Here is a 27,884-nt window from a genome sequence, read left to right on the forward strand (position 1 = left end):
CCCAAACATTCTACACTCTCAGACACAACCTCACCAGGAACTCTCCCCTGTAAACTCGCCCACTCCCCAGGCCTGTGATCAGACCCCAGCCTCACCCAGGTCACCTGAGCAATGTGTTAAAACCTGATCCCAGCCCACAGACCCTCAGGTTCTGAGCCAGTGGCAGGGGGGCCCAGGAACCTGCATTCCCATGCCAGGGCCTGCCCGGGTTCCTGAGCCGCCCGGGTGGGATCCACTGTGAAAACCACACCTCTGCACTCGTGTCTTGTTTCCCACAGGCTTAACCAAGGCTCAGAGCAAGGGAGGGCAGCCCCCGGGTCCCCCAGGCTCCAGGGCACAGCCTCAGCTCTCCCTGAGGGCACCTGCACCTGCCAGCTCGTGGGCGGGGCCTCCAGCAAGGGCCGGGATGGAGGGTCAGTGAGGCACCAGGCATTCACGGACACAGCAACCAGAGGGCTGAGACCATTTAGTGCCTGTCTGGGGCAACAAGGCCACGCGGGCATCAGGAAATCAGGTACAGCTGGATCCAGCAGCTCAGGGCCACCTCGGCCTGGGCAGTGGGGGTGGAGGCTAGTCCTCTGGGAGCGGACACTCCCGGCTCAGGCAACTCAGGCTCCCGTGTGCACTCCGCTCCGATTCAGCCGGGGAATGAAACTCATTCAGTGCAAGGCTGGCCCCACCCCAGCACTTCCGTGCCTCGAGTTCCAGGCCGGGTGTGACTCCAGGAGCCTCCAGGCCACACCCTCGAGAGGTGCAGGACAGCCAAGCGGGTGCTCCTGGGTGCCGCGACTCCTGGTCCTCCTTCCGGGCGGGCCCTGGCTTCTCCTCAGGGCACTCGGGGGCCCGGGGCCGCCCTCCCTTGCTCCTGCCGCTGGAATTCCTCGTGGGCTCGATCCAGGTCCGAAAGCACCTGTAGCAGGCGCGCCGCGGCTGCCCTCTGCCGGGCCAGGACAGCACTGCACCCTGGGAGGGGACAGGGGCCGCGGGGGCTCAGCCGGCCCGGCAGACGCGACCACCTGCACCCAGCGATTTTCTGGAGCTGCGGGTTTGCCTTGTGCCCCCGAGGCCCCCACAGAGCAGGAGGACAGGGGTGGGCTCTTTCGGGAAAGGCCCTGGGGAGGGCGGGGGGGGGGGACCTCGTTAACCCCTTACCTCCCATGCCACTGGAGCCCTGCCCTGTGTCTGCCTCCGGAGTTGAATCCAAGCTGGGCTCCTCCAGGAATTTCATCCTGGAAGTTGAGAGGGGGAAAGACAAGGCTGGTTCCTGATTCGCAGCCCGGCGCCTACCCAAGATTCTGGAGAGGTCCCCAGGCATCACCCTCATCATCCTCTCTGCCACTGCTGACATCCCCGGAGTGCCTGGCACTGGGCTGAGCCCTTGGCATGGTTAGCCCGGCTCAGCTGTCACAACACACTCACATAGGCGGGTACTTACACAATCACCGAGACACAGAGAGGTAAAGTAACTTGCCCAGGGTCACACAGCACAACCACCACCGGGAACACTTACGGAAAGCTTACGGTGGCTTTGGCTACACAAGCGCGTGTGGTGCTCGCTATAACCCCAGAGGTGGGCACCCCTGTGCTCTCCCTCTCCCAGAGGAGGGACTGAGGTACAGAGAGGTGAAGCTCTGTGCTCAAGGGTACCGTCGGGGCTGGAGCAGGAACCGAGCCCAGGCAGGACAGCAGAGATCCTGAGACCTCGACGGGGAAGGGACACATCCAGGGTCCGAGGCCAGCCCAGGGGGCCGGGGCTTTAGGGGAATTGTGTCCCTGGAAGTAAAGGCCCCCCAGGCCCAGCTGTGGCTCTGAGGCTGGCGTGGGGGACACCTAGTGCTCCCCCAGGGGTGGCCCTGCAGCTGTGCCCCGGAAGGGGCTGGGCGGGCACCCACCTGAGCTGCTCCCGCCCCAGCAGCAGCTGCCGGTACACCATCTGGGTCTCCGCGTCGGGATCCAGCGGGTCACTCCAGTCCCCCAGGGTGACGGCCGAGTGGGTGCGGCTGCACCCGGGAGCTGGGGGGACAAGAACCATCGTAGCCCCCCCCATGACTTCCAGGGTCCCCTGTGGCCCAGGGGTCACCAAGCCCTGCCCCTCCTGCCTCTAAGCCTCTCCTCAGACTCAACACTGCCTCCCACCAGTAGCCTGGCCACCCCAGCGCCGCTGCCTACACCCCGGGATCAGCCCTGCCCCTGTCTTCCTCCTTGCATCCCAGGCTCCGGCCTCACTGGCCCCTACAGCCCCACAGCCCTGCGCCATGTGCTCTGCCTGGGACGCTCTCCCTCACCCCAAGCCCCACTCCAACTTCTCTGCCTCACACATGCTCCACTAAGATCACATTTTAGCACCACCTCCTCCAGGAAGCCCTCCTTGATCCCCCATCCTGGAACTATGTCAGAGGCATTCTCTGGGCTCTCAAAAGCCTCAGTGTGGTACTGATAGGGCCAGGACTGTGGCGTAGTGGGTAAAGCCACCGCCTGCAATGCCTGCATCCCGTATGGGCACCAGTTCAAGTCCCGGCTGCTCCACTTCCGATCCAGCTCTCTGGTATGAATTGGGACAGCAGTGGAAAATGGCCCAAGTGCTTGGGCCCCTGCACCTGTGTGGGAGACCTGGAAAAAGCTCCTGGCTCCTGGCTTTGGATCAGCGCAGCTCTGGCCGCTGCGCCCAACTGGGGAGTTAACCAGTGGATGGAAGATTCTCTCTCTCTCTCTCTCTCTCTCTCTCTCTCTCTGCCTCTCCTTCTCTCTCTGTGTAACTCTGACTTTCAAATAATAAATAAATCCTTTTTAAAAATGTGGCATTGGTGGCCTGCGCCGTGGCTTAACAGGCTAATTCTCCGCCTTGCAGCGCCGGCACACCGGGTTCTAGTCCCGGTTGGGGCGCCGGATTCTGTCCCGGTTGCCCCTCTTCCAGGCCAGCTCTCTGCTATGGCCCAGGAAGGCAGTGGAGGATGGCCCAAGTCCTTGGGCCCTGCACCCGCATGGGAGACCAGGAGAAGCACCTGGCTCCTGGCTTCGGATCAGCGCGATGCGCCGGCCACAGCGGCCATTGGAGGGTGAACCAACGGCAAAAAGGAAGACCTTTCTCTCTGTCTCTCTCTCACTCACTATCCACTCTGCCTGTCAAAAAACAAATTATTTGAAAGGCAGAGAGACAGATCTTCTATTCGCTGGTTCACTCCCCCAAGTGCCCACTCACTTGGCTGGGACAGGCTGAAGCCAAGAGCCTGGAAGTCCACCAAGGTCTCCCGCGTGGAGGACAAGGGCCCGAGTACTTGAGCCGCCACCTGCTGTCTGCTGAGGTCTTGGCGAGGAGCTGGAATTGGGAGAGGAGCTGGCACTCAAGCCCAGGCACTCTGAGCTGGGGCGTGGGTGTCCCGGGGCTGTCTTGCCTGTTGTACCAAACACCACTCTGAAGAGGGTAGCTCGTACTGAACAAGCATCATTTGTATGCACCAAAGAGTGTTCTAAGTGCTTCGTGTGAAATGAAATCACAGGGCTGGTGCTGTGGCGCAGCGGGTAAAGCCATCCCCACATGGGCACCAGTTCATGTCCCGGCTGCTCCACTTCCAACAGCTCGCTGCTGATGGCCTGGGACAGCAAGGATGGCCCAAGTGCCTGAGCCCCTGCCACCCACAGGGGAGACTCGGATGAAGCTCCTGGCTCCTGGCTTTGGCCTGGCCCAGCCCCTGGCCATTGTGGCCATCTAGGAAGTAAACCAGCGGATCTCTCTCTGTAACTCTGACTTCCAAATAAACAAGCAAATGTTTTAAAAAAATGAAATCATTACTCCTCACAGCCGCCAGAGGTCAGCACTATTGTCACCCCATTTCACAGCTGAGACTGAGGCACAGAGAGGTTAAGTAACTTGTTCAAGATTGCACAGCCAGCCCTGGGAGAGACGGACACCTGCTGATGGATAGGTGGGAGGGCGGAGCCCGCAGTCTGCCCGCCTCCTCACCTGAGCGCTCAGCCTGGAGGCAGCAGGTCCAGCGCGCGCCGCGGAAGGCACCAGGGTGGCAGGCAGCCAGCTTGTCCTGGTTGGGGGCACTGGCCTTGCGCAGGGCCGACAGCCATTGGTTGAGGTCGTTCAGGTTCTGCAGGGGTGGGGCCATCAGGGCCTGGAGGTGGGGGTCCCAGGGATGTCCCACACCCGCACTTTGTAGGGCTTACCTTGCACTGGAGGTAGGCGGTGTGCAGCGGCCCCGCCCCGTCCCGTGTGACCACCTGCATCACGTGGGGCAGCTGGAAGGCTCCCTCATCCACGCGCTCCACGGCCCGGATGTGGGAGACGGGGATGCAGGAGCGAGCCTGGGAAAGAGGCAGGCTGGGGGCCGCAGCCGGCGTGGCCAGGACCAGGGACAGCTCCCCCAGTGCGTGCACTCGGTGGAGTCCCCGGAGCCGGGACCATTAAACTGTGCAGGGTGGGCGTGCGCAGCGGCTGTGCCCGGAGCCCCGTCCTGCCCACAGCTCGCTGCCTGGTGGACCTGGCCGTCCTAGATGCCACACTGCTTCTTAGCGACAGGAGCACCGACAGCAGCGGCACCTGCCACTCCCACGGCACTTAGGGCGCCTGTGGGCACGTGGCTTCAGCCAACTTGACCGTCACAACAAACTCCCGAAGCTGAGCTGCTGCTGCCCCCAACTCGCAGATGGGGGAACTGAGGCACGGGGCCACTCAGCCGGGGAAGCAGAACCGGGAGCCCTGGAGGTGGCTGCCGCTCGCGGTCTACACTCTGCCGCCCGCGGTCTACACTCTGCTGGGAACACAGCAGCTGGGAGCTGGGGCTAAAGGCGATCACGGACGGCGCACACGCAGGACGCGGCAGGGTCCAGGGCTGCCGGCTCCGTGCTGGCTGTGAACAGTGCCCCAGCCACAGGAACAGGGACCCCACAGGGGCACAGCCCAGAGCGGGCACTCAGTACGGCTTGAGAAGGGAGCAGGGGAGTAAGGTCTGCCTGGATGTGTGCACCGTGCAGCAGAGTCGGCCCCAGCCTGAGCACAGCCACGCTCACCTGAGTCCAGACTGTGGAACCCCGGCTAGGCCGCGGATGGTCCTTGCCGGGGTGTGTCCACGCCGAGACGGGCACGTCTGGGCGACACGTGCGTGTGCACACACTGAAGGGCACGGGTGTGTGGGTCTGTGCAGGGGGTGCCTGTCCCCAGAGTGTGCAGTCGCTCTGGTGCCTTGAGGTCCCGTCCCACTGTGGGCATTGCGGCCACCCTGGAGCCCCTGCATGGAGGGCCCGGCCCACCTGACACTCGGCGCCCTTGGAGTAGGCCAGGCTCTCCCCACTGAGCCAGAAGTAGCGCTTCCGGAAGGCAAAGCGAGTGGCCAGGCCAGCCGGCTCCTCCTTGCGCTTCAGCAGGTAGCCTTCGCGAACCGTCGCTGAGGGTGGAGCCAGCGTCCTGGCCGGGCCCCCTGCCTCTGGGAATGGGGAGACGGGAGGTGGGGGGTGGTGAGCCCTTCCCCTCCGGGATGATCGGGGTTCTCTGCTCCCCACAAGGCGTGAGGGTGAACGCCCCGACTCTGGACCCCAGTCCTTGAGCAGGGGCAGGGGGCGGGCAGGGGGGCCTTGACCATCCTCTCCTGCCACAGGCAGCCAGCAGGGGGCGCCGTGACTGCCAGGGCCCAGTCCTCAGGTGTCCTGGATCCAGCCACACTCAGGGACCTGGGACACTGGCCTCTCCCAAGCCCCACAGGGAGCCCCTCATGCCACAGCCAGGGCTCCCTGTGTCATAGGTTGCCCCTGTGACTTGGGCCCACCTGAGTCATGACCCGGGCTGTTCCACTCCAAACCAGAGCCACCTGTGAATGCCCCATGGTCTGGCCCCACCTCACCCCTGCTCCCTACGCACCCCCATTCACTCTTCTCCTCTGGCCTCCTTACGCTACACTGTTCCCACCTCAGGGCCTTTGCACGCACTGTCCCCTGCCCGGCTACTCTCCTCTCCGCTCTGTCCTGCGGTGAGGCCACCTCTCATCACCTTGCCCCCACTGCCTCCCTCCACTTTCCCCCCTAGCACCCACAATTCCCCAGCCACCCCTGCGATTCACTGTCCATCTCATTCATACCCCTTGCCCAGAGCAGGACTTCCTTCTGCCTCCTCCCTGGCACCGAGGACGGCGCCCGGTACACAGTAGGCGCCTCATGTGTGTTGGTCAGTGCCTGACCCCAGCCACACCCCTCCCTGGAGGTCGGGGCCTGAGCTCCATGCCCCTCTGGGATCTAGCACAGTAGGTGCTGGAGCTGTTAACTGAGTGACTAGTAGATCCACATTCTCAGGGCTGAGAAACAGGGCGGGGGGGGAGCTGAGGGCCTCTAGCAGGGGGACAGGGTGGGGTAGCAGGGCCCCAGGAACTCACCCTCGTCCCCATCCACGTCCACCAGCTGGTCCAGGAAGTCCCGCACGCGGGAGACGCTCTGCAGCAGGAAGGGGTGGAGCGGGGCCATCCACAGCTCCTTGCCCTGGCCCAGCTGCTGGCCCAGGTTCCCGATGCTCTGCACAGCCTGCAGCCAAGGAGCAGAGGATGCCAGGGCCAAGGTCACCACAGAGGGGAGCCCTCTCAATAGGCCCAGGACAGAGCCCCCAAGTCCTGCCTCCCAATCCAGTGCCCGAGAGAGAAGGCTCACGTCGTCCCAGGCCACCCCCTCACACACCCAGGACCGCCCGGCCCTATCCTGCATGCTCCGGAGCCTGCAGAACCTCTGGCTATTGCTGCTTTGCAAATGATGGCTTAATTCGTACTAAGGTGTAAACGTCTGCTAGCCTGCCTTCCACGCTCCGCCTGGAAAGTTGTTTGCAGAATGTGTGCCTTGAGCCTCAGCAGGTGTTCCTTCCAGGTCTGCTCCCACCTTGCTGTGCCCTGGCGGAGAGCACCCAGGAAGTGAGACCACGCTGCTGGCACCTTGGCAAGCAGCAGCAGCGAGCGGCTGGTCTGGGGGTCCGCGTGCTGGTCCCGGAGGTCAAACAGCTTCGGGGTGAGGATGGCCGGCGCAAAGAACCGCAGGAAGAGAAAGCCGCTGATGGCCAGGTACTTCACATCCTGCAGGGGGGGGGGAGCGGCAGGTGAGAGGGGCCCAGAACCCCCTTCCCAACTGGGAAAGCAGCAGGAGAAAAACATAGGAACTGGGGCCCAGGTTAAGTCACCTCCTGCAGCGCCAGCATCCCATAGGGACACTGGTTCCAGTCCCAGCTGCTTCTCTTCCAGTCCAGCTCCCTGCTAATGGACCTGGGAAAGCAGCAGTAGATGGCCCAAGTGCTTGGGCCCCTGCATCCACATGGGAGACCTGAATGGAGTTCCTGGCTCCTGGCTCCTGGCTTTGGTCTGGCCAAAGCCATTTGGGGAGTGAACCAGCAGATGGAAGACTTCAGTATATGTGTGTCTCTGTGTGTGTGCCTTTCCATCTCTGGTAACTCTGCCTTTCAAATAAATAAATAAATAAATATTTTAAAGAAATTCTAAAAATAAATATTTTAAAAAATAAACCCTAGAGGGACTGGCGCTGTGGGTTAAGCCACTGCCTGCAGTGCCAGCAACACATAGGGCACCGGTTTGAGTCCCAGCTGCTCCGTTTCCCATCAAGTCCCTGCTGGTGGCCTGGGAAAAGCAGAAGATGGCCCAAGTGTCTGGGCCCCTGCACCCATGTGGGAGACCCAGAAGAAGCTCCTGGCTCCTGGCTTCGGATCAGTCCAGCTCTGGCCATTGTGACTGTTTGGGGAGTGAACCAGTGGATGGAAGATCTCTCTCTCTGTCTATAACTCTGCCTCTTATAAATAAATAAATAAGTAAATAAATAAATAAATAAATAAATCTTTAAAACATATTTATTTTTTAATTTATTTGAAAAGCAGCTTTTCCAGGTACATCAGCAGGGAGCTGGATTGGAAGAGGAGCAGCCAGGACTCGAACCAGCACCCACATGGGATGCTGGCACTGCAGGCAGAGCCTTAACCTACTACGCCACAGCACCAGTCCCAATAAAAATAAACCTTAAAAAAAAAAAAAAAAAACTAGAAATTGGTAATGCAAGGAGAAGTGGGTCAGAAGATCGCTTGGCCTAAGAACTTCCTCCTCTGGGCCTCAGTTTCTCCCCTTAGAAAATGAGATAACCACAGCAACCCCACAAAATCAGACTTAGCCAGAGTCCTGGGAGAAGGCCCTGTACCACGCACTGTCGGGGCACCACCGTCACTCCCGCGGTACTGGTGAGGAAGCAGCAGCTCACAGGCGTCAAGTGCCTGGGCCAAGGCCACACAGCTGACGGCCACAGCAGCCAAGGGCAGGCCTGCGGTTTCCAGTAAGATCTGCAACAGGCCGGCTGCCTCTCGGGACACTTCTCTCTCCAGTGCTCACCTGGGATTGCATCCCCACTTTACAAAGGAAGCGCCAAAGGCGCAAGGAGGGACGGTCACTTGGCCGGGGCCACACTGCTCTAAGCGGCAGAGGCAGGATTTGAACTCTGTTCTTGTGCACACTCTGCTGCCACTCGACAGCAGCTCCCGTGGGGCGCTGGTCCCCCGGGCACCAGGAACTGAGTTATCAGTCATCTTCCTGCTGCCACCATGGGGGTCAGAGCCACCAGCTCCATCCTCCAGATGAGGAAGCCCAGGCAATCCGGCTCTGTGTGAGTCCCAGGCCCGTCCCCAGCTCCAGCACAGCGGGCTCGGGGTGGGGGTGGGGGGGCTCCTCCAGGCTGCGTCTTGCTCCCCTCACCCCAGCCCCCTCCACCTCTCACACACTCTCCGCTATATTTAGCCGGAGAGTGTGCTCCTGGGTCTATTTGGGGCTTGGATTCACACGCGAGGCAAAATCCTTCCCAGGTGTGCACCTGCCACCCCCCCACACCAGGGCCTCTCGGTCTTGACCATGAGCCCCACAGGGGACCTTGACCCGGAGGTGCCCTGGGTAGGCAGCAGCTTCCAACACCAGGCAGGGGCTCTGCCCACCCTGAGGGCTGAGGACGGCAACACGTGGGTGGCGCCGCAAGGGCAGGGCTGTCTGCAGCCTCCCCCAAGTCCCCCCTCCCCCGATGCCCACTGTGCCCCACTTAGCATCTCCGCCACCAGCCCCCTCGAGAGCCCTGCAAGTGCAGAGTGAACCAAGCCCAGCCCAGGCCAGCGCCAGCCTACAGGGGTAAGGGGAGGACCCCAGCCGGGAGTCTAGAGGCCTGGCCCGGAGTCCACGCCCCCTGGCCAGGGTGTTTTTGCCTTTCTGGGCCTCAGTTATGCAGCAAGAATCAGAGCGCTCCCCTTGGGCTGGAGGCAGCAGCCAACTCCCGGATGGCCCCGCACTGCCAGCTCGGTCAGGGCCGGTCCTCGCCCGGCGTCACCTGTTGGCAGGTGTGCAGAGCACTAAACCCCGCGTCTCAGGTGAGGGCCGCCCCCCCCCCCCCGCAGGCCAGCCACGCCCCCCCACTGTGCAGAATGATTGGCTCAGAGCAGGTTTTGCTTGTTTCAGTTCTTTTAGGTGAATCAATGCCAACTTTTAAAACTGAGAGAGCCCGCAGACATCCACCATGCACAATGCTGGCTTTGAAAAAAAAAAAAAATCGGGGAAGGGTTTGTCCTCATGCACCTGGCACAGGAGTTAAGATGCCAGCTGGGGCCAGCGCTGTGGCTTAACAGGCTAATCCTCTGCCTTGCGGCGCCGGCACACCGGGTTCTAGTCCTGGTTGGGGCACTGGATTCTATCCCGGTTGCCCCTCTTCCAGGCCAGCTCTCTGCTATGGCCCGGGAAGGCGGTAGAGGATGGCCCAAGTGCTTGGGCCCTGCACCCGCATGGGAGACCAGGAGAAGCACCTGGCTCCTGGCTTCAGATCAGCGAAATGCGCCAGCCGCAGCAGCCATTGGAGGGTGAACCAACGGCAAAAAGGAAGACCTTTCTCTCTGTCTCTCTCTCTCACTGTCCACTCTGCCTGTCAAAAAGAAAAAAAAAAAATGCCAGCTGGGATGCTGCAGCCCCTAGCAGAGGGCCTGGGTTCAAGTCCCGGCTCTGTTTGCAATCCCAGCTTCCTGCTACTGCGCACCCTGGGAGGCAGCAGGTGACAGCTCAGACAGCTGCATCCCTGCCACCCACGTGGGAGACGTGGATGGAGCTCCTGGCTCCAGGCTTTGGGCTGGCCACGGCAGAAATCTGGAGAGGGAACCAGCAAAGTTCCCTGTCTGTCTCTGTCAGCCTCTCAAATCATAAATATGATTTCTTTTAAAATTTTAAAAACAGAAAACATTTCAGCAAGGACAAGAATATTTAATACCAAAAAACCCTCGGAAGATCTGGCGATACCAGGACTCATCCCACCATGGCAGGTAGAGCGACGGGGGCTCCGCCTCTGGCAGCCGCTGCCTCTCCCTGCCCTCCACACCGGGCCCCTTCGTTCCTGCCCGCACCTGCCTGACCCCTGCAGGTCTGCCTTGGAGCTTCGGTATCAACGCTTCTCAGGCACTAGCAACGCAAGGACTTTTTCCATTTCATCTTGAATGTTTCCTGCTGAGCACCTACTGGGTGCTGCTCCCCACCCCACCCTGCTGGGGTTTAAAAACCTACTGTGTGCCAGGCTCTACTATGTACAGGTTCAGGAGCCAGCCCACCTGCGTGAGTGCCCAGCCCGGCACCGCCCCTTCCTGCCCAGACGACTGACCCTCTCTGGGCCTCAGTGCCCTCCCCTGTAAAATGGGACCTGCACTGCCTCCCTCTCACGGGGTGGATGTGGGCCCTGGACAGGGTAGCAAGAACACATGTCACGTAAAGCCAGGGCACACCGCCTGCAAGGGCTGCAACAGCGCCAGCATCCTCGCCACATTACGATGACCCGAGGGTCGCCTCCCACTCCTGCCAGGGCCCAAGGCCGCCCCACCGCTGCTCTGACTCCTCGGAGCTGCGCTGCCCCTCCCCCCAGCTCAGCCGCCCCACCTGCCCAATGGGCGCACCTGGTGCTCCGCCTGGGGGAAGTGCTCCTCCACGCTCCGGAACAGCTGCTTGAAGACCAGGCGCATGGTGGGCGGGCAGCGCCCCACGGAACCCACAATGGCGTCCACAATAGGCCCCAGGTAGCCCGTCAGCAGTCCCAGGCTAGTCTCCCGCACCTGCTCTTCTGAGGGCGCGCCCTTGAAGGAGATCCTCCTGGGGACACCGGTACAGCTCCTCAGTGTCGGAGCAGAGCATCCACTCACCAGTGCTCCCCACAGCCACCCACCAGCACAGCCTCCCTCCAGCCACTCCCCTGCAGCCTTGTGCTGTCCCACCCCAGGGCCTTGGCACTGGCTGCTCCCCCTGCCCGGGACACTGCCACCGAATCCCAATGACCCCCTTCTGCACATCTTAGCGTCATCGTCCCCTTCTCTGTCACCACCCAGTGCTTTGTCTTCCACCACCCTGCGGGTCACCTTCAGTAACGGCGTCCTCTGATTCTCTCTCTCTCCCTGGAAGGGGAAGGGCGGCCGGGGGCTCCCTGCTGCAGCCCCACTCTTCCTCCCCGAGCCCGGCACTCGCCCATCGTCTCCTGGCGTGGATGACACAATGGCACTTCCCTATCTGCAGTGAGCTCATCTCCACCTTTCTCTGCAGCGGGAGGGCCTGCCCTGCCCACACCCAGACACAGAACTCCACAGGGGCCAGGCTGGGCTTCCCAGAGCCTACGAGCTAAGCTGTGGCACTAGCTCATTTCATCCCACTGGCAACCAGGCGGGGTTAAGGAGCCGGATTGTTCCCATCTAACAGACAAAGAAACCGAGGCCCTGAGAGGTGAGACCCAAACAGGGCTGCCTGCTCCAGTCTGCCTGCCGCTGGCCCTGCCCAGTCTCTGGTGCTCCCTGTGGGCACCCATGGGTGCCCCCTCGTCAGCTGGAGCCCTCAGCTCCAGCCCCACAAGGACTCTGCCCGTCTGCCCAGGGCCTGCGTTCAAACCCCACTTTGCAACTTCCTTGCTGTGGGACTTTGAGATCCGGTTTCCCCACCTGCCAAAGGGGGTCCTGATGCTGCCTCTGGGTGCTCGGAAGGTGTGGCAGGGCCCAGGGAGAAGGAGAGACCCCTGTCCCCAGCACTGTCCCTGGTGGGCTGCCCAAGCAGCCAGCTCCTACAGCCCCAGGGGAAGAGACCCAACCTGTCTGGGGTGGGCAAGGTTCTGGAAAGACAAGGAAGTACCCCAGAGGCATGGCCTGAACCCCACAGCCGCTCTGCTTCCTCCCGCTCTCACGGGTGCTCCAGGCAGGTCCACACCCCCACCACGGCCTCACCCACCAGCACCAGCACCACAGGAACAGAAACAACCGGTCTGGGGCGACACCTGGTGCAGGGGCTAAGCCACCACCTCAGACACCCGCATCCCCTAGCCCAGGGCCTGAGCTCAGCTTCCCACTGGCGCCACTGTGGGAGGCAGCACTGATGGCCCAGATGTCCCGGTCCTTGCCACCCACGTGCGCGGGGTGGACTGAGCTCCAAGCTCCCCGCTTTGGCCTGGCCCAGACCCCGTCCCTCAGGGCATTCGGGGGTAAACTAGTGGATGGGAGCCTCCTTTTTGTCTCTCAACTAAAGGAACACATAACTTTAAAAAGGAAAGCTGGAACTGTGGGTGCGCTCCCCAGCGAGGGCCTGGGTGGACAACTCCCCTAACCCTGAAGCAGGAGCCCCGCCCCACGTTTCAGAGAAAACCAAGGCCACTTGTCCAGCAGGCCGGCAGAGCTGGGAGCTCCGTTTGGGAGTCCCGCCCACGCAGCCCAGAGAGCCAGGTGCACGCGCACATGGCGCAGACCCAGCACCCAGCGGGGCCAGGCTCGCCGTGGGCGGGGATGCCGGGGGCTGGGCTTTCGGGGGTGGGGCTCACGGTGGGGCCGGGCTTCCTGGTGGGCGGGGCTTCTGGGCCAGGCCCTCCCCTGGCTCTGCTCACCTCGCGCGGCCCAGGTCCATCTTGCTTGGGTCCAGCTCCATGTACTTCTTCTCCTCAAAGACGCGGCTGATCACGGGCTTGAGGACCTCGTGCAGGTAGCGCATGCCCACGAGCTGAGGGGCAGGGGGCACCACACGGGGCAGGGCTGAGGTCGAGGCATGCAGGGAGAGGTTGAGGGAGACGGGGCATGTCCAGGGGTGGGTCAAGGGCACTGGCTGGGGCGCACCCGCACTCAGCATCAACTCAGCCACCTGGGGTCGCCTGAGGCCAGCTGAGCTCCAGGAAGGTGCTGGGAAGCCCCCCCCCCCCTGCCCAGGAAGTACCACTGGACCCCAGAGGGCCACCACCACTCACCTTCATAAACTGTTCCATGGACTTGGATGCCAGAGAGTTCGAGCGGAAGAGGGTGTTGGGGTCAGCTGGGAGGACCGGGAAGGGGGATGTGTGTGCTGGGGTCTGGGGGGCCAGGACCCAGCTCAGCCCACTTGCCCAAGGTGCAAGGGTTCTGAGGGCGTCACAGAGACCAGAACCCTCAGCCCCAGTCACAGCACAGACGCTCATGGTGCTTAAGGGAGCTGCCGGGGCCCCATGGCTCAGGAGTAGCAAAACCAGGCCATCCCCACAGGAGTCTGGGGGTGCACAGCACAGAGTCGCTGGCCAACAGGTGCCCCGGCCTCTGCCTGGGGTCTCCCGATTCCTCCTTCCGGGCCCCTCCTGCTGACCATCCTTGGGGAGGAAGGGCGGGGGCTCGGGCGGCAACTCACTGGTCCGAGCCACCTCCCGCCGGGTGAGGTGGTCCAGAAAGGGCCCGGCCAGCCCCTGGCCCAGGAAGAGTTTCACCAGCTTGGTGGCAAGGTCCTGGCGGCAGTCCCCTGAGGTCAGTTCCTCCAGCACAGCCAGGGGGCTGGCGATGTCCTCCTGGCAGGAACAGGGGACCAAAGAGGTGACCAGGGGCAGGGAACCTCAAGGCAGAAGGGCCCAGGTGCAGCTCCCCGAGAGAGTGGAAGGCCATGACCCCGCCCCCCAGGCACCATCGCCTGCCCAACGCACCCACCTCCGAGGGTCCCTGCACAGACTCCACGAGCAGCTCCGTGAGAGGCTGGTAGTACTGGGGCGGCAGCACGCGGTCCTCGGTCAGGCGCACCTTCAGCCGCAGGGCCCCCAGGGTCCCCCTGACCGGAAGTCCGTGTGGGTAGGTGTGGACAACCCCAACAGGCGGGTGTAAACACAGGTGAGGTGCAGGGATGCTGGCCAGACCGGACAGGTGCGCACAGGTGTGGCCAGTAGAACAGGTGTGAGCAGATGTTGACAGGTATAAACAGGAGGGGCCAAATACAGACAGGACAAATGGGTGTGGCCAGGATGGAAAGACGGGGCCAGTGGAAACAGGCAGTGTGGACAGAACTGAATGGTGCAGGTGTAGAGACACGTGGGCAGGCTGAACAGGTGTGGGCAGGTGTGAAGTGATGGTGACCGTATAGACCATACGTGTGAGAATGGACAGCGTGGGCAGGTGTGGAAGGAGCACAGTTCTGAGCACATCGAATGTGAGCTCACAGGCCCACACGTGGGCAGTGGACTCTACAGGCCACACCTAAGCACCCCGCTAGGGACCCCCCACAGTGGATAGCTGTCAATGCATGAATGTACGAATGAGAGAAGTGGCCTGGCGACTGCGTGGGGGCGGCCCCCTCCCGCCACACCACATTTACCCAGCATCCTCCTCAGCTCCAGGGAAGGGCAGGAGGCGGAACCAGCCATTGGGCGGCGTCTGCCGCAGGGCCTGAGGAGAGAACTCCACCTGGGGGAGACACAGACCCTCAGCAGAGTCCGGCCCCACCCACCCCCTCACAGTTCCGAGTCCTGAACTATTAGCTCCGTTCAAGGCACTGAGGGCCTCCAGGGGACTCTTAACCGACAGTTGAAGAAACCCGGGCTCAGAGAGGTGGTGTGGCCTGCCCAGGGTCACACAGCTGCTGGAGTCAGGGACCCGAACTGCACGTCTCTAAAGGCTGAAAGGATCCAGGGGGCCCCGAGCCCCACCCGCTCTGTTTCTAAATTTGCATGTTCATTTATTTATTGAAGAGGTGGAATGACAATCTCTCATCTGCTGGCTCACTCCCCAAATGCCCCCCATGGCTGGAGCCGGGCCAGGATCTAAGCCTGGAGCCAGGTTGTATTAAAGGGGCCAGCGCTGTGGCGCTGTGGGTTAAGCTGCCACCAGAGATGCTGGCATCCCATACGGGCACTGGTTCGAGTCCCAGCTGCTCCTCTTCTAATCCAGCTCCCTGTTAATGCACCTGGGCAAAGCAACAGAAGACAGCCCAGTGCCTGGGCCCCTGTTCCTTCACATGGGAGACCAGCAAGAAGCTCCTGGCTCCTGGCTTCAGCCTGGCCCAGCCCTGGCTGTTGCAACCATCTGGGAAGTGAACCAGAGGATGGAAGATCTCTCTTCTCCCCCTCTCTGTAACTCTGCCTTTCAAATAAATAAATAAATCTTAAAAAAAAAAAAAATCCTGGCTCTGCTGTTTCTTAGTCGCATCACCTTGGGAAGGCTACTTAGCCTGTGAACCTCAGCTCCCCATCTGTAAAATGGGGGTAACACAGTCCAGACCTCACTGGGTAGCGTGAAGGGTCAGTGAAATGTTTAAGCTGAGGCACACTGCGGGAGGCATCCTGTGAGCCCTGTCCCAGGACGGGACTCTGGGCCCAGCCCGTGACCTCAGGCAGCTTCCAGCACCTCAGATGGCCTCCACTTCCCCACCTGTACAATGGGACGATGAAGCTCCATCACCCAGGCCAGGCCAAGGCTGCTCACCCACCCTTTGAGCCCCAGGAGGCTCCACCCTTCTCTCCTTTCTGCCCCCAGGGAGGCTCTGGGGGCCCTGGAGGGTGCTCACGGGGGGGGGGGGGGATGTTCACCTTGGAGGCCCTGGGGGCCCTGGAGGGAGCTCACGGTGGGGGGATGCTCACCTTGGAGGCCCTGGGGACCCTGGAGGGAGCTCATGGAGGGGGGATGCTCACCATGCCCAGGAAGTCGTTCTTGCCCACCATGTCCCAGTCCCAGAGCTCCACCCGCAGCGGGGCCGGGGCGCCCGGCGTCTCCTGCAGCTCCAGCACCTCATCCCAGTGTGGGAAGCGCGTCTTCTTAATGGTCTGGAGTGGGGGGGCAGGGGTCTGTGAGGGAGGGAGGGAGCCGACAGGAACCCCCCCACACCGCTGGCCCCGCTCCCGCCCAGCTCCTGGCTCTGCTCCCACCACTCACCGACGTCTCCACACTCTGGCTGCCCCAAAACACCCGGGCGAACGGGTCGGACGTGCCGGAGATGTCCCGGGGGGCCAGGTCTCTGGGAATGGATGAGAAAAGGGTGAGGACATGTGAACTTCCGGGACCAAGACCCAAGCCGGGCTTCGGCAAGAAGGGGCTCAGCAGCGAGGATGCCGCTGGGACGCCCACGGGTCACGCCGGAGGCCCTGGATGAAGCTCAGCTCCACTCCTCATTCCAGCTTCCTGCTGGTGCACACCCAGGGAGGCGGCAGGTGACGGCTCCGACAGCTGGGTCCCTGCCACCCACGTGGGAGCCCTGGACGGAGTTTCTGGCTGGCAGCCAGCCTGGCCCAGCCTTGGCTGCTGTGGGCATTTGGAGAGTGAACCAGAGACTCAGAGGGCTCCGTCTCTCTGCCTCTCAAATAAATGAAATGCAAATGCTACCGGTTCCCAAGGCAACGAGCTGGTCCACCGCGGGACCACTGGCCTGCCTGGCCAAGCCCAGGGTCTTCCAGCCGCCTCCCAGCACCCTCTGCGGAGGCACCAGGAAGAGGAAACTGAGGCACGGGCCCCGCACCAGAATCCAGGGGGTGCAGCTGCACTGGGAGGAGGGTGCTATTTCCCTGAAGGCCCTGCAGGGAGACGGGCGAGCAAGGCTCCCAGCCTGGCTCTGCGCTCATTAGCTGGGCCACTCTGGGAAAAGTCATTTCGCCTCTCTGACCCTCGGTCTCCTCGTCTGGAAAATGAGCGTAAAAAAGGACCAGTTTCACACGGCCTGGGTTAACAGAGACTCAGCACAGCACTGGAGGGTGGTGAGCGCTCAGTCCATTCATTCACTCAACAAACACACACACCCACACCCTACCTAGGACCCAAGAAGAAAGCATAGGCGGTTGCCATGAGAAACGCCCAGTCTCACCCCAGGCACCTCCCATCCTCCTTCCTGAGGCCTTCAGATCCAGGAAGAAGCCCCCCACCGGGATGGGGGCGCCTGCTTCCTCCTGTGCCCTTCCCACCCCCAACCTGGCATCCACAGCCTTCTTCGGTTTCCTAGGCGCCAGCCCAGTTGCTAAGCGACAGCAGTCGGTCCCTCGCATGCTTGCAAGGATCCCACACAGCCCTGTGGCTGGGAAGGGGGCTGTGGGCAGGCAAGGACCCCCGCCCCATGCTAAGTCCTGTAGCCTGTCCCCTGCCTCCTGGGTTCTGCCTCCCCCTACCCTGACCCCAGTTCTAGAGAGACCCCTGTGGTTAAAGCCTAGGCGGGGCGGGGGGAGCAGTAGAGATCTGGAGGCAGCCGGAGAGGCACAGAGAGGGCAGGGTAGAGCCTGATGGTCACACAGCAAGCCAGGAATACAGACTACTCTCCCCAGTCTGGGTGAGGATGGGCTGGGGCAGCGAGGAAGGAGCGATGGGAGGTGTTCGAGGAAGCAGAAGAGGGAGGAGTGGGGCGCAGGGGAAGGGACCGCAGGGCCAAGGAGGCGGGCCCCTGACGCCCCGGGCCCATCCCAGGCACTTGCTGGGCCTCCATTCACCTTCCTTCTGGGGTTTCCGCCAGGGCACTCGGTTCAGAGACACATGTGCGCCCTAGACCGAGCAGCTGAGCGCCAATGCCTGGACCTGGGCTGGACGTGGGAGAAAGGGACGCTCCTCCTCACTGGGAGGTGCTCTGTGGTTGGTCAGATGCCAGCCCCGGCTCCAAGGCTGCCCCCACCTGGGCAGAAACTGCCGAGAACAGCAGAGCACAAAGACAGAGACACCGGACTGACGCCACCTGGGTACCTGGATCCAGCCATACCTGAAGGCCATGAGAGGCACACGGACCAACAAGCCAGCTCTTCTGCCTACGCATGAATGAACTGGGTCCCTGTCCATTGCACTCACCTGCAGGACCATCCTGAGTGGCCCGTTGTTTGCTGGCCCCTGGGAACTCAAGCAGGAGTTGTGGGTGCCTTGTGGTTTAGGAATTTGCCAGCCCGTGAGCTGGGTCTGCTTGGCCACAGTGGAGTGAGGAAGTCCCAAAGGCCAGACTAGGGAGCTGGCTGACTCCCAGAGCTCCCCACCGCCCGCAGAAGCCTACCTGGCCTGGAGCACGTGGCAGCGAAGCCGACGGCCCTGCCCGTCCTCTTGCATCTGCACGGCCAGGCGCACCTCCCCCTGCACCTCGGCATCCGGGTCCACGCGGCTCAGGTTGATCCAGCTGTCGATCCCTGCAGGCCACATGCACCTCGCACCTGCGCATGCTCACTGGCCACCGCGCTCTCCTACACACTCCACCAACATTCCTAAGTCGGCCCGGGGAGGGAGAGCAGTGCCCCCAACCCCGCAGCTCCCGAATGGCTGAGCCGGAGTTTGCAGGCAGGGTGCACAGCTCTGGGGCCGGGGCTCCCAGCCACACACCTGCACATGCACCTGCACGTAGGGAGCCCCTGCACTGAGCCCAACCCGTGCTGCCCTCACACAGATCCTGCCTGCCTCTCCCCCTCCTCCAGGGGCATTCCAGCTTCTACCGTAGCTACAGGCGGGCAGCTTCTGGGCCCACGGCAGCTCCTCGCAAAGCGGCCTCCCCTGCTCTCTCATTTTTGGGACTGCACCTTCCCTGTTGTACAGTCTCACCATAACGTGTCGAGGTAAGCACCCCTTAGATCGTGCTTAGTACAGACTGTGCTCCCGTTATTGTTATTTCTTAACTTTATTTGAAAGACGGAGGAGAGAGGCAAAGAGGCAGAGGGCGCTCCCATCCACTGCGTCAGGTGAGGCTGGGCCAGGTGGGAGCCAGGAGCGCCATGCGGGTCTCCCGCGTGGGTGCCAGGGACTGGAGTACTTGAGCCACTGCTTCCCAGGGTGCACATCGGCAGGAAGCTGGAACGGAGCGCACAGCCGGACTCAGCCCAGGCACTCTGCCAAGTAGTAGCTCAGCCATGGCACCAAATGACTGCCCTTCTTTTATTTAAAAAAAAAATGTATTTATTTTTCATATACTTGAAAGGCAGGGGGGAGGGGAAATCTTCCATCTGTTGGTTCACTCCCCAAATGGCTGCAGTGGCCAGGACCGGGCCAACCAGAGCCATGTGGGTCTCCCACATGGATGGCAGGGCAAGCACTTGGGCCATCCTCCACGGCCTTCCCAGGCGCATCGACAGGGAGCTGACCGGGTGTAGAGCAGCCGGGACTCAAACCAGCACTCAGATACGGGAGACAGCAGGTGATGGCTCCAGTACTTGGGTCCCTGCCACCTCCCACCCTGCCACGTGGGAGACCTGGAAGGAGTTGTGGGCTCCAGGCTTGGGCCTGGCCCAGCCCCGGCCATCGTGGGCATTCAGAGAGCGAACCAGCAGAAGAGCGAGCTCTCTGCCTCTCTCTGTCTCTGTCTCTGTCTCTCTCTCACTCTACTTTTCAAACAAATCAATAAATAAATCTTGTGTACAAAAGCCTCAGCGTCGTTTGCAAGGCCGTGGGGACGGGTGAAGGCTCAGCTGCTCCCCAGCAGGATGTGTTAGTGACGTGTCAGTGACCCAGCACAAGCACCTGCAGGAATCTGCCAGACTGGCACACGTGCCTTGCCTACATGGAAAGTCACAGCTGCACCAGGCAGGATTTGAGCTAGGGAAAGAGAGTCACCGGCCCTGGTGTCGTCCCCAGGAGACCAGTCAATAGCCGACGGCCCCACCGCACGCCAGAGTTAGCACAGAGATCCCAAAGAAACGGGCGAGTGAGCATACTCCTACTGCTCTCAGAGAAAAGCAAACTCGCGCGGCCGCCCTGAGAGCAGAGTCCACAGCGGGACGACCTCCCTTCAAACCCAACGACTCTGTGTGCGCTTAGGCAAGTCACTTAACCCTACGTGCCTCCGTTATTCACGGATGAAATGGGCATGATCAGAATACCCATCTCATAGGAAGTGTGGCACACGGGAGGCACCCGCTAAGTGCCTGCTGCTGTTACATTGTTTCCTATTCTGTTGCTACCGGTTACAATGTTCCCTGTTGCAATGGAATGCCAGCACATTGTTAAAATGTCTCCAGGACACACAAGAGACACAGAGCATTGGGAAGGGGACCCAGTGGCTGGAGAGGAAGTCGAAGTTTCATTGCTTATAAAATTTGAATATTGTGCCATGCAAATTAATTAACTGCTCAACAAACGAACCGAATGGACACTTCAAGATAAAAACAACAGTCGAGACAAAGTCCCACGGGAGGCTCCGTGCCCCTGCAAACACCCGCCCTGGGCACGGCCACAGGGGCCAGTGCCCCTCTCACCTCGGGGGTCAGCCACGATTGCGTCCCTGCTCAGCGAGATCTTGCCAATGATGTCATCATGCCTGTGGAGAGGTGGGCAGGTGAGGCCCCGCCCCACCCGTGGAGTCCCAGGGGCAGGAGGCAAGGGCTGGAGAGATGGCTGCTTTGCCATGGGATGCGATCCCATGTCCCACCTCCCCAGTGCCAGGCTGGGGACCCCCACCTGCCCCAGCCACACACCCGACGGTGTCCTCGTCCAGCACATAGAAGGCCAGGTGATGGAAGTCTAGGGGCAGGTGCACCGTGTACTCCTCCCCCCAGAAAGGGCTCAGGCTCCGCCAGACTGTCGCTGTCCTGCAAAAACACACGGGGCTGGGGCCGATGGCCACACAGGGGCTGAAAGCCGGCAATTCAAACACATACACACACATGCACCTAGGACCTAGACCCAGATCCCGCCGGAACACACAGGCACACACACACACGAACCCAGGCATAGAGACACACACTAACCCCAACCCTCCCACTGAGACTCGAACACACCCCCGAGATCTCAACACTCAATTATTATCATCATACACCTGCATGCTATGTACTTCTATTCTGCCCACTTTATGGGTGAGTAAACTAAGGCATGGGGTTAAACACACACATGATCCTAATAGACACATGCACAGGGCCCCAGGGCACATCTAAGGGACCAGAGACACACACAGGGACACACATGCAGATACACACACAGCAAGACACACCGAGGCAGGGAGACACTCACAGACACAAAGACACTCACACAGGCACGGGTGCCCAAATGCACCCTCAGAGATCGCTAGAAACGCAGCCTCACGTGTTTGCAAACACAGATCTGCACATGCGGGCAGACACAGAGAAAACACGCTGTCCCACGGGGGGGGGGGGGGCAGGGACTCCCGGACACACACTCACCTGTGTGCAGAACACACCCGTGAACACACGCACACACACATGCACACTCTTCCTCTCTCGTCACTCATCCACTCCGTAAGCCCCTGCCCCGACTGTGGGCTAAGCCAGTGCTGGGCTCTGCAGACCAAGGCCACCCCCCACCACGGGCAGGCGGCCTCTCTGGGACACAGTGGGAGAATCTCTATGACTGGTGTGAGTTCAGTGGCACCTGGTTAGGTCTGGGGGGTGGTGATGGAGAGGGTCAGGGAGCTTTCCAGGAGAGACAATTGAAGACCAAGGATCCAGAAAGCTGGGCCAGCACTTGCAAAGGCCCAGAGGCAGAATGAGCCTGGTGAGTTCAATAAACAAACAAGATAGTGCCCGGTGGGAAAGGAGGGGTGGGATGGTCAGCGGGGATGGAGCTCACAGGGCTGTGCAGCACACGGGAGGCAGGGGGCAGTCAGGGGAAGCTTAGCGCCCGAGAATCAGAAATGGCACAGCGCACACAGCATCTCTGCCCGAAGCGCGGCAGTGGCACTTCCCGTTACCTGACAGGAAACAGAACCCGCCTTACACACCCACGTGAGTGGCTGCAAAATTTGGTTCCCCACCTGCTGCTCCATCCCCCCCCCCCAAGGCACAGGCGTGCACTCCTTGCTCGCCCCACCCTGCCCAGGGCCACCACCTCCGATGGACCCCCCTCTTTCACACAGGGGTTCCCCTGGCTCCCCAGTGCCTGAGCCGGGAGGCCCCACATGGCCCAGAGAAGGGGAGACGGCAGCCTGAGGTCACAGAGAAAATTAATCTGCAGGCGTGGGGCAGGCATCACGGAATGGGGTGAGGGGGCACCCCGAGTACCAGGGGAACAGTGGAGGGGCCAGCGAGGGTGCTGGGCTGACCCCGCCCCATGCAGGTTCCCCATTCCCAGCTCCTGGTCCATGTGGACCAGAACCAGTGCCAGGAGCATCCTGAATCATGCTGTCTCCATGGGAACCAAGGCCTCACTGCCCCCCCGCCATCGCCTGGCCTACAGGGGCCGAGGGCTGTCCCTTGGCCTGGGGGGGTGGACGCCAAGCCCGGCCTGGCCCCACGCCCCTCTCTAGGACTCACTCCCACGTGCTCACATGGCCACCCGTGTGACCAGCGAGGCAGGCACGCATGCTCCCACGTGTGTGCAGGAAAACACACACACCACGCTCACACAAGGACGTGCACACAGCTCCCGGGCACGCACGCCAGCCCCGCAACACCCCCACACACACTCGCCAGCAGGCCCAGCTGGCCGAGTGCACAGCCCCCAAGGCCCGGTGCCCGCAGCACCCAGCAGGCCCGGAACCAACCAGTCCAGCCAAGCGTGAGATGCCCGTCTCCGGAGGAGGCCACCGTGGGCGGGGCCGGCTGGCAGCCACTGACTCAGCCCCAGGGAGCGGCGGGGACATCACTGGGCCCGGGGAAAGGCGTCCGGCTGCACGGTGGGGCCGCTGGGGGCGGGGTGAGGAGCTGGCACCCCAGGGATCCAATCCCAGGGACCCCAGGGCCCAGCGCAGGACCTGCAGGCCATGAGTCCCCCAGATGCAAGCAATGCCCCCGGCTCCTCCAAGTGAGAATCCTTGTTCCCGGCCACGCTGGGCCTAGCGCCTCCCCCTTACCTGGCCACCACCTCGTCGTCCACCTTCACCAAGCAGTAGGGGTCACTGCTCCCAGACCTGTGGAAAGAGGGTGTCCAAGGAATGGCTTGAGGAGGCAGCCACATCCACCCTCCCTACCCAGACAGGGGAGGCTCGGGCCCAGAGAGGGCAGGGGACTCGCCCAGGGTCACACAGCAGGTCCCATAAAGAGGCAGGACCTCAGGGGACCAGCAGGAGAGGTCGCCACTGCTCAGGCCACCGACACCCCATGGGCCTGGCCCACCGCCTTGGTGATCTCTGAGCCCCCACACACAGAAACGGGGGCCCTGGCCCCAGAGAGCCCAAAGCAGTGATCAGGGCACCGGCTGGGAGCCATCAGCGCCTTGGCTCCTCCACCTCCTAGCATATCCCCTCCTGGACCTCCCTTTCTCTACTCTAGAAATGTGGCTTGACACCAGCACATGCCTTCAAGGGTGTGCAGGGAGTCACAGGGATAAGACATGGGGAGAGGGCCCCAGAGCTCACCCCCACTGGGGATGTACTGCCCCCCCAGCCTCTCATGTCAACGGGGTGTCCTGGGGAGGCGACTCCCCATTCAAGCTTCAATCAGAAAATCACCTCCTCCGAGAAGCCACCCCTGACCACCCTGTCCTGGCTGAAACATCCCTCAAACACCTGTGGGCGTCATCTTGCTCTCTTATTTCTCGCTGTGTTTAGTGTCTGTCTCCTCCACAGCGTGGGGGCTCCTGGGGAGGGGGAGAGCCTGCTCCCTGCTGGCCCCCAGCCTCCCCACCTGAGGCTGGCTCACCGGAGACATGGCTCAGTGGATGGATTTGTGGGGTACTTTCTCTGGAGACGAAAGGCCTGAGGGGTTCACACACATTAGCCAGAGCCCCCCTGCCTCTCCGGGAGCCCCAGCCACAATGCCGTCTCTGCCACCCCACCCTTGCCCTTGTCACAGATCCACAAACGCCAGGGAAGAGAGATGTGGGCACTAAGTGTCCAGGTGAGCCCGGCCCGTGCCTCGGTTTCCCTCTCCACGCCCCCGGTCTCGGGCCGTCTGGGTGGGTGCTCTGAGGTCTGCACACCACGTACTGGGTGCCAGCCAGTCTCCGCCCTTGCATCCCCTGTGGCTCCGCCTCGGGCCCGTGGAACTGGGTAACCCCAGCAGCGCGGAGTCAGGCTGGCTGGGGTCCCAGCAGGCTCAGGGCCCGGCCTGACCCCCAGGCCCCTCCTGGGAGCTGAGCTCAGCAGGTCAGAGCCAGGGCTCTGACGCACAAGGGCCTTATCAGGCTCCCATCAGGTGGGGTGGGAGGAGGTGGCCCCTTCCAGACCCGGACCCCTCCCTGGCCTCTCCCACGGCCCCTGCCCCGGCTCAAGCATGAGGAAGCAGCCCCCTCGGCTGTCACCAGTCTGGTTGTGCATGGAAGTGGTCAGGGTTCAAAGCTCGCTGTGTGATCTTAGGCAAATGACTTCGCCTCTCTGGTCCTCATTGCCTCAGGTGTAAAATGGAGAAGCCAGGACCAAGATACGAAGTGTTAAGCTCTGGCCTGGACCACACTAAGTGCTCAGTGGCTGGAAGCCGCTCTTATTAATAAGAGTAACGTGTCTCCCCCAGGCCCCAGCCCTAAACCCTTCTCCCCAAGGAGAGGAGAGGAGAGAACACCCCCACCCAGCAGCCCCCACGGACAAGGGGGTCTCAGCCAGGTCTGAGAGGAGCCCCTGGGAAGAAGGGAGCCGACAGCCGGGGACACTGAGGCAGGGCGGCTGGACCCCTGGCTCCTCATTCTTGCTCTGGGGCATGGCCCAGCCCAAAGTCACCTTGGCCCAGGAACCAGAGTGGGGACAGGGGGCCAAGCCACGCAGGAACCCAGAAAAAGCCCCAGTCCCGTGAGCAGGTGGCCAGGGTGCCACCCGCCACCCACTCACGACCTTGCAGCCAGCCAGGGCCGGTGGAACAGCCGTGGCTCGGCGAGATGCAAACCCAGTTCTGGAGGGCCCCCCTCAGTGGCCAGCAGCTGCCAGGCCCCCTGTCCTGGGCTCGCGGCCCTCGCAGCACCGGGCTGCGGGTCTCAGGGGCTCTGAGGGGACATCTCAGAGAGAGGGCGGCAGGAGACCTGTCCCTCGCTGTGTCTGCTCTTATTCAGGTGCGTGTTTATTTGGGGAAGCTGATGGAGCTGGAGTGGCTAAAATTGCTCTAAACAGCTCCCCTGTGTCACAGCTGCAGTGTTGGGGGCGGGAGTGTGAGGAACTCCGAGGCAGGACAGGTCGGGAGCCAGGCGAAGGCTCGAAGGCTCGCACCCCATGTCCCTGCCCACCTGGCCCACAGGTAAACCCTAACAGGTCTTCCTCCTCCCTCACAGCACTGGGTGAGACCCTGGCCTTCCTGGTGGAAACCCCCGTGCAGGGCTCCCATCGCCCAGATGGGGAACTGAGGCCAGAGAGAGAAGCAGGTTCAAGGTCACCTCGCAGATGTCCGCACCTGTCTCAGGTGCTGACACCCTCACACCCTCAGAGCCCCTTCTGGGCTCCAGGCCAAGCACTGGGGGGGGGGGGGGCTCCCTTTCTGCTGATTCAGCAAGTGCTGACTCCGCCCTGGGGAAGCACAGCCAGGGACTGGGACTGGGGTCCCCAGAGTCCCCCAACTCCATCACACCTGGCTGGGCATCCATGGAGAGCCCCTGCTGGGCTGGCCGCCGCTGGACCGGGAGGCTCACAGCTGCGGGTCTAAAGGACCCACCTGGCTGCACCCAGATGCATGGGGCTGGCACGGCCCATCTGGAGCCCGGGGCGCCCCCGGGGCTGCTCCCCAGGGATCCCTCGGTAGGTCCCCACCCAGGCCTGGAGAAGCCTCACCTCCCACACCTGCCTGGGGGAAGAGATGCCGCCGCCCCCTCCCCGGCTCCGGCAGAAGCCGCCCCTCCGAGGCCATCTTCAGCCCCGGAAAACCCCCTTTAGTACGGGGCGGGGTGGGGGGACAAAGCCGCCCCTTCCAGGAGCAGGGCGGGGCCTCTGCTGAGTCCGGGTACCCCCTCCCACCAGCACAGCAGCGGGTCGGGGGCCTCTCGCCCAGGGAGGTCCTGGGGACCCGCCCGGCACGCGCAGCGGGGCGACCCCAGCCCCACCCTCGCCCCGCGGGCACTCACACGTCCTTGGCGGGCAGCGCCCGACCCTCCACCACGCGGATGTTCAAGGAGCTGCTCTTGGCCATGGCGCCCAGCCCCAAACTTTCCGGCCGGAGGGCGTCCGGGTTCCCGGCGGCACCGGGGGGGCGTCTACATGGCGCCGTCCCGGCGTCTCAGCGCCGCCCAGGCCAGACCCGAGGAGCTGGGCGGGAGGAGCGGGCACGGGAGCCTGGGGAGGGGGCGCCGCGCCGGGCTCCACAGGTGGGAGCTGCGCTCGGAGCGGGCAGTGCGCTGCGGGGAACGCCGGCTCCAGCCTCGGCGGCTGCGATCGGGGCGGGCAGGGGGCGGGAGGGGGCGGCCCGGGGCCCTCCCCCCCAATCCCGCCTCCCGCGGGGTCCCCGCCCGCCCTCGGACCCCCCGCGCGCGCCCCCTGCCGGCGCCCCAGGCGTGCGGGGCGCGCGCAGGCTGGCACGGCCAGGCGGGGAGGGGCTCGCGCTCACGAGAAGCGCGGCCGCGGGCTCCCGGCGAGCGGGCCTGCGTCTCCGAGACCCGGTCCGTCCTCCGCCTGGTCCCCGCTGCCCACCGTCCAGGCACCCGCCGCCTGCGTCCGCCCCCCGCGCCCTGTCCGGGGTGGGGGGCAGTTCCCGCGGCCGGCGGCAGGGGGCGCTGGAGAGCGTGCGTAGCACCTGCCCGGGGGTCCCCTCGGAGTCCAGGGCGGCGCCTGGAACATTCCCTTCCCAATGAAACCCAAAGCGTGACAGCTCCGGCGTCACGGGCCGGCGCTGCGGGGGCGGCTGCCGCGGCGCGGGGGAGGGGCGGCCCGGCGGTGATGCAAGTGTTGTGCAGCGCTTGGGCGCGTGCTGTGTGCGGGGCGCGGCGCGCGGGTGGCTCACGTCGGGGCTCACGGAGGCTGTCCTGGGCAGCGTTGCGCTGGGACTCCGTTTCATGGACTAAGGGCCTGAGGTCGCGAGGGGTTGAGGAAGTGGACAGAGGCCTCGCGGTCACTAACAGGTGAATCCTGGCCCTGCCGCTCGGTAGCCGTGTGGCCCTGGGCAAGTCGCCTGGTCTCTCTGTGCCTTGCCTTGCTGCCTGTCCCAGGCAGGGACCGGGTGTCTGGCTCACAGGGGGCTGAGAGAGTTGAATGAGATAAGGCTGATAAAGGCCCCAGAACAGCAGCAGGTTCCACATCAGCTTGCAGAAAGGGTTGGATGTTGGTGTTAACTCTGTTGCCCTCCAAGGTGCAACCCAAATGCCCCCTCTCCCGGGCAGCCTTCCAGGAGCCCTTGCTTCCCGGGCAGATAGCTTTTCCTCTGCTCCCACAGCTCCGGGTGTGTATATGTCAAGGTGTTAAATGAGATAATAGGACCAGAAGGGCCCGTACCAGGGCGGAGACTCACACCCACTTGCTTCTCCCTGCGAGTTCGTTGTTGACCTGGATAAGAGCTCTTGGAAGGGCTGGCGCCGAACCTGACTCATGCTGGTCAGCTCAGGGCTGGGCACCAGTGGGCAGGCCTCCGGCACCCAGACCGGAGGTACAGGGGCGCCCTGCCCAGCCACGGGCCCAGCCGTGGTCTGCTTCCCCATCTCCCTCTCTGAATCCCCACCCAGCACCCCCACCAGGCTGCCTCGTGAGTCCTCTGACCCTTGGACCTGGCCTCGGTTACCCCAACTGAGAAAGGGGCCTAACAACAGTCCCAGGAGCTTAGAAGTATTGCAACCTCACCGGTGGGGCATGAGGAGCGACCCAGAGCTGGATTCACAAGTGAATTCCCCAAGGGAGCTGCGAACGCCCCACCCCCATCTTCATGGTCCCTCC

The 27,884-nt window shown here is 62.7% G+C and overlaps 1 protein-coding gene across 3 annotated transcripts; it reads right to left on the reverse strand.

Moving 5' to 3' along the window:
* Positions 1–466: 466 nt before the first annotated feature.
* RASAL1 (RAS protein activator like 1) lies at positions 467–26,169 on the reverse strand. 3 transcript variants are annotated; one of them, XM_062182037.1, is made up of 21 exons: positions 26,090–26,169; positions 22,965–23,021; positions 20,635–20,748; positions 20,416–20,477; positions 18,234–18,363; positions 16,154–16,235; positions 15,913–16,044; positions 14,601–14,689; positions 13,943–14,060; positions 13,653–13,806; positions 13,243–13,307; positions 12,889–13,001; positions 10,934–11,126; positions 6,912–7,049; positions 6,369–6,513; positions 5,257–5,429; positions 4,174–4,311; positions 3,962–4,097; positions 1,893–2,013; positions 1,153–1,229; positions 467–963 (listed from the first exon to the last, which is right to left on the reverse strand). In XM_062182037.1, the coding sequence occupies exons 1-21, from the start codon at positions 26,152–26,154 to the stop codon at positions 827–829; spliced, it is 2,439 nt and encodes an 812-aa protein (XP_062038021.1). In that variant the 5' UTR covers positions 26,155–26,169; the 3' UTR covers positions 467–826. The 3 variants fall into 3 exon arrangements, with proteins under 3 accessions (XP_062038021.1, XP_062038020.1, XP_062038022.1); XM_062182036.1 differs by having other exon boundaries at positions 15,913–16,065; positions 26,090–26,165; XM_062182038.1 differs by lacking the exons at positions 16,154–16,235; positions 18,234–18,363; positions 20,416–20,477; ... (1 more) ...; positions 22,965–23,021; positions 26,090–26,169 and having other exon boundaries at positions 15,918–16,013.
* Between the last annotated feature and the right edge of the window lie 1,715 nt (positions 26,170–27,884).

This window comes from Lepus europaeus, chromosome 23 (assembly GCF_033115175.1).
Source record: "Lepus europaeus isolate LE1 chromosome 23, mLepTim1.pri, whole genome shotgun sequence".
Classification (NCBI taxonomy): Eukaryota; Metazoa; Chordata; class Mammalia; order Lagomorpha; family Leporidae; genus Lepus; species Lepus europaeus.

What these genes read in the sequence shown, in the direction of transcription:
- RASAL1 (XM_062182036.1), bottom strand. Translation starts at nt 26,154, where the DNA reads ATGGCCAAGAGCAGCTCCTTGAACATCCGCGTGGTGGAGGGTCGGGCG. An exon ending in CTGTGCAGGGACCCTCGGAG is followed by an intron (nt 13,807 to 13,942) that starts GTGGGTGCGTTG and finishes TGTTCCTGCCAG; the next exon opens with GAGGACATCGCCAGCCCCCT. An exon ending in CCTCCAGGCTGAGCGCTCAG is followed by an intron (nt 2,014 to 3,961) that starts GTGAGGAGGCGG and finishes TTGTCCCCCCAG; the next exon opens with CTCCCGGGTGCAGCCGCACC.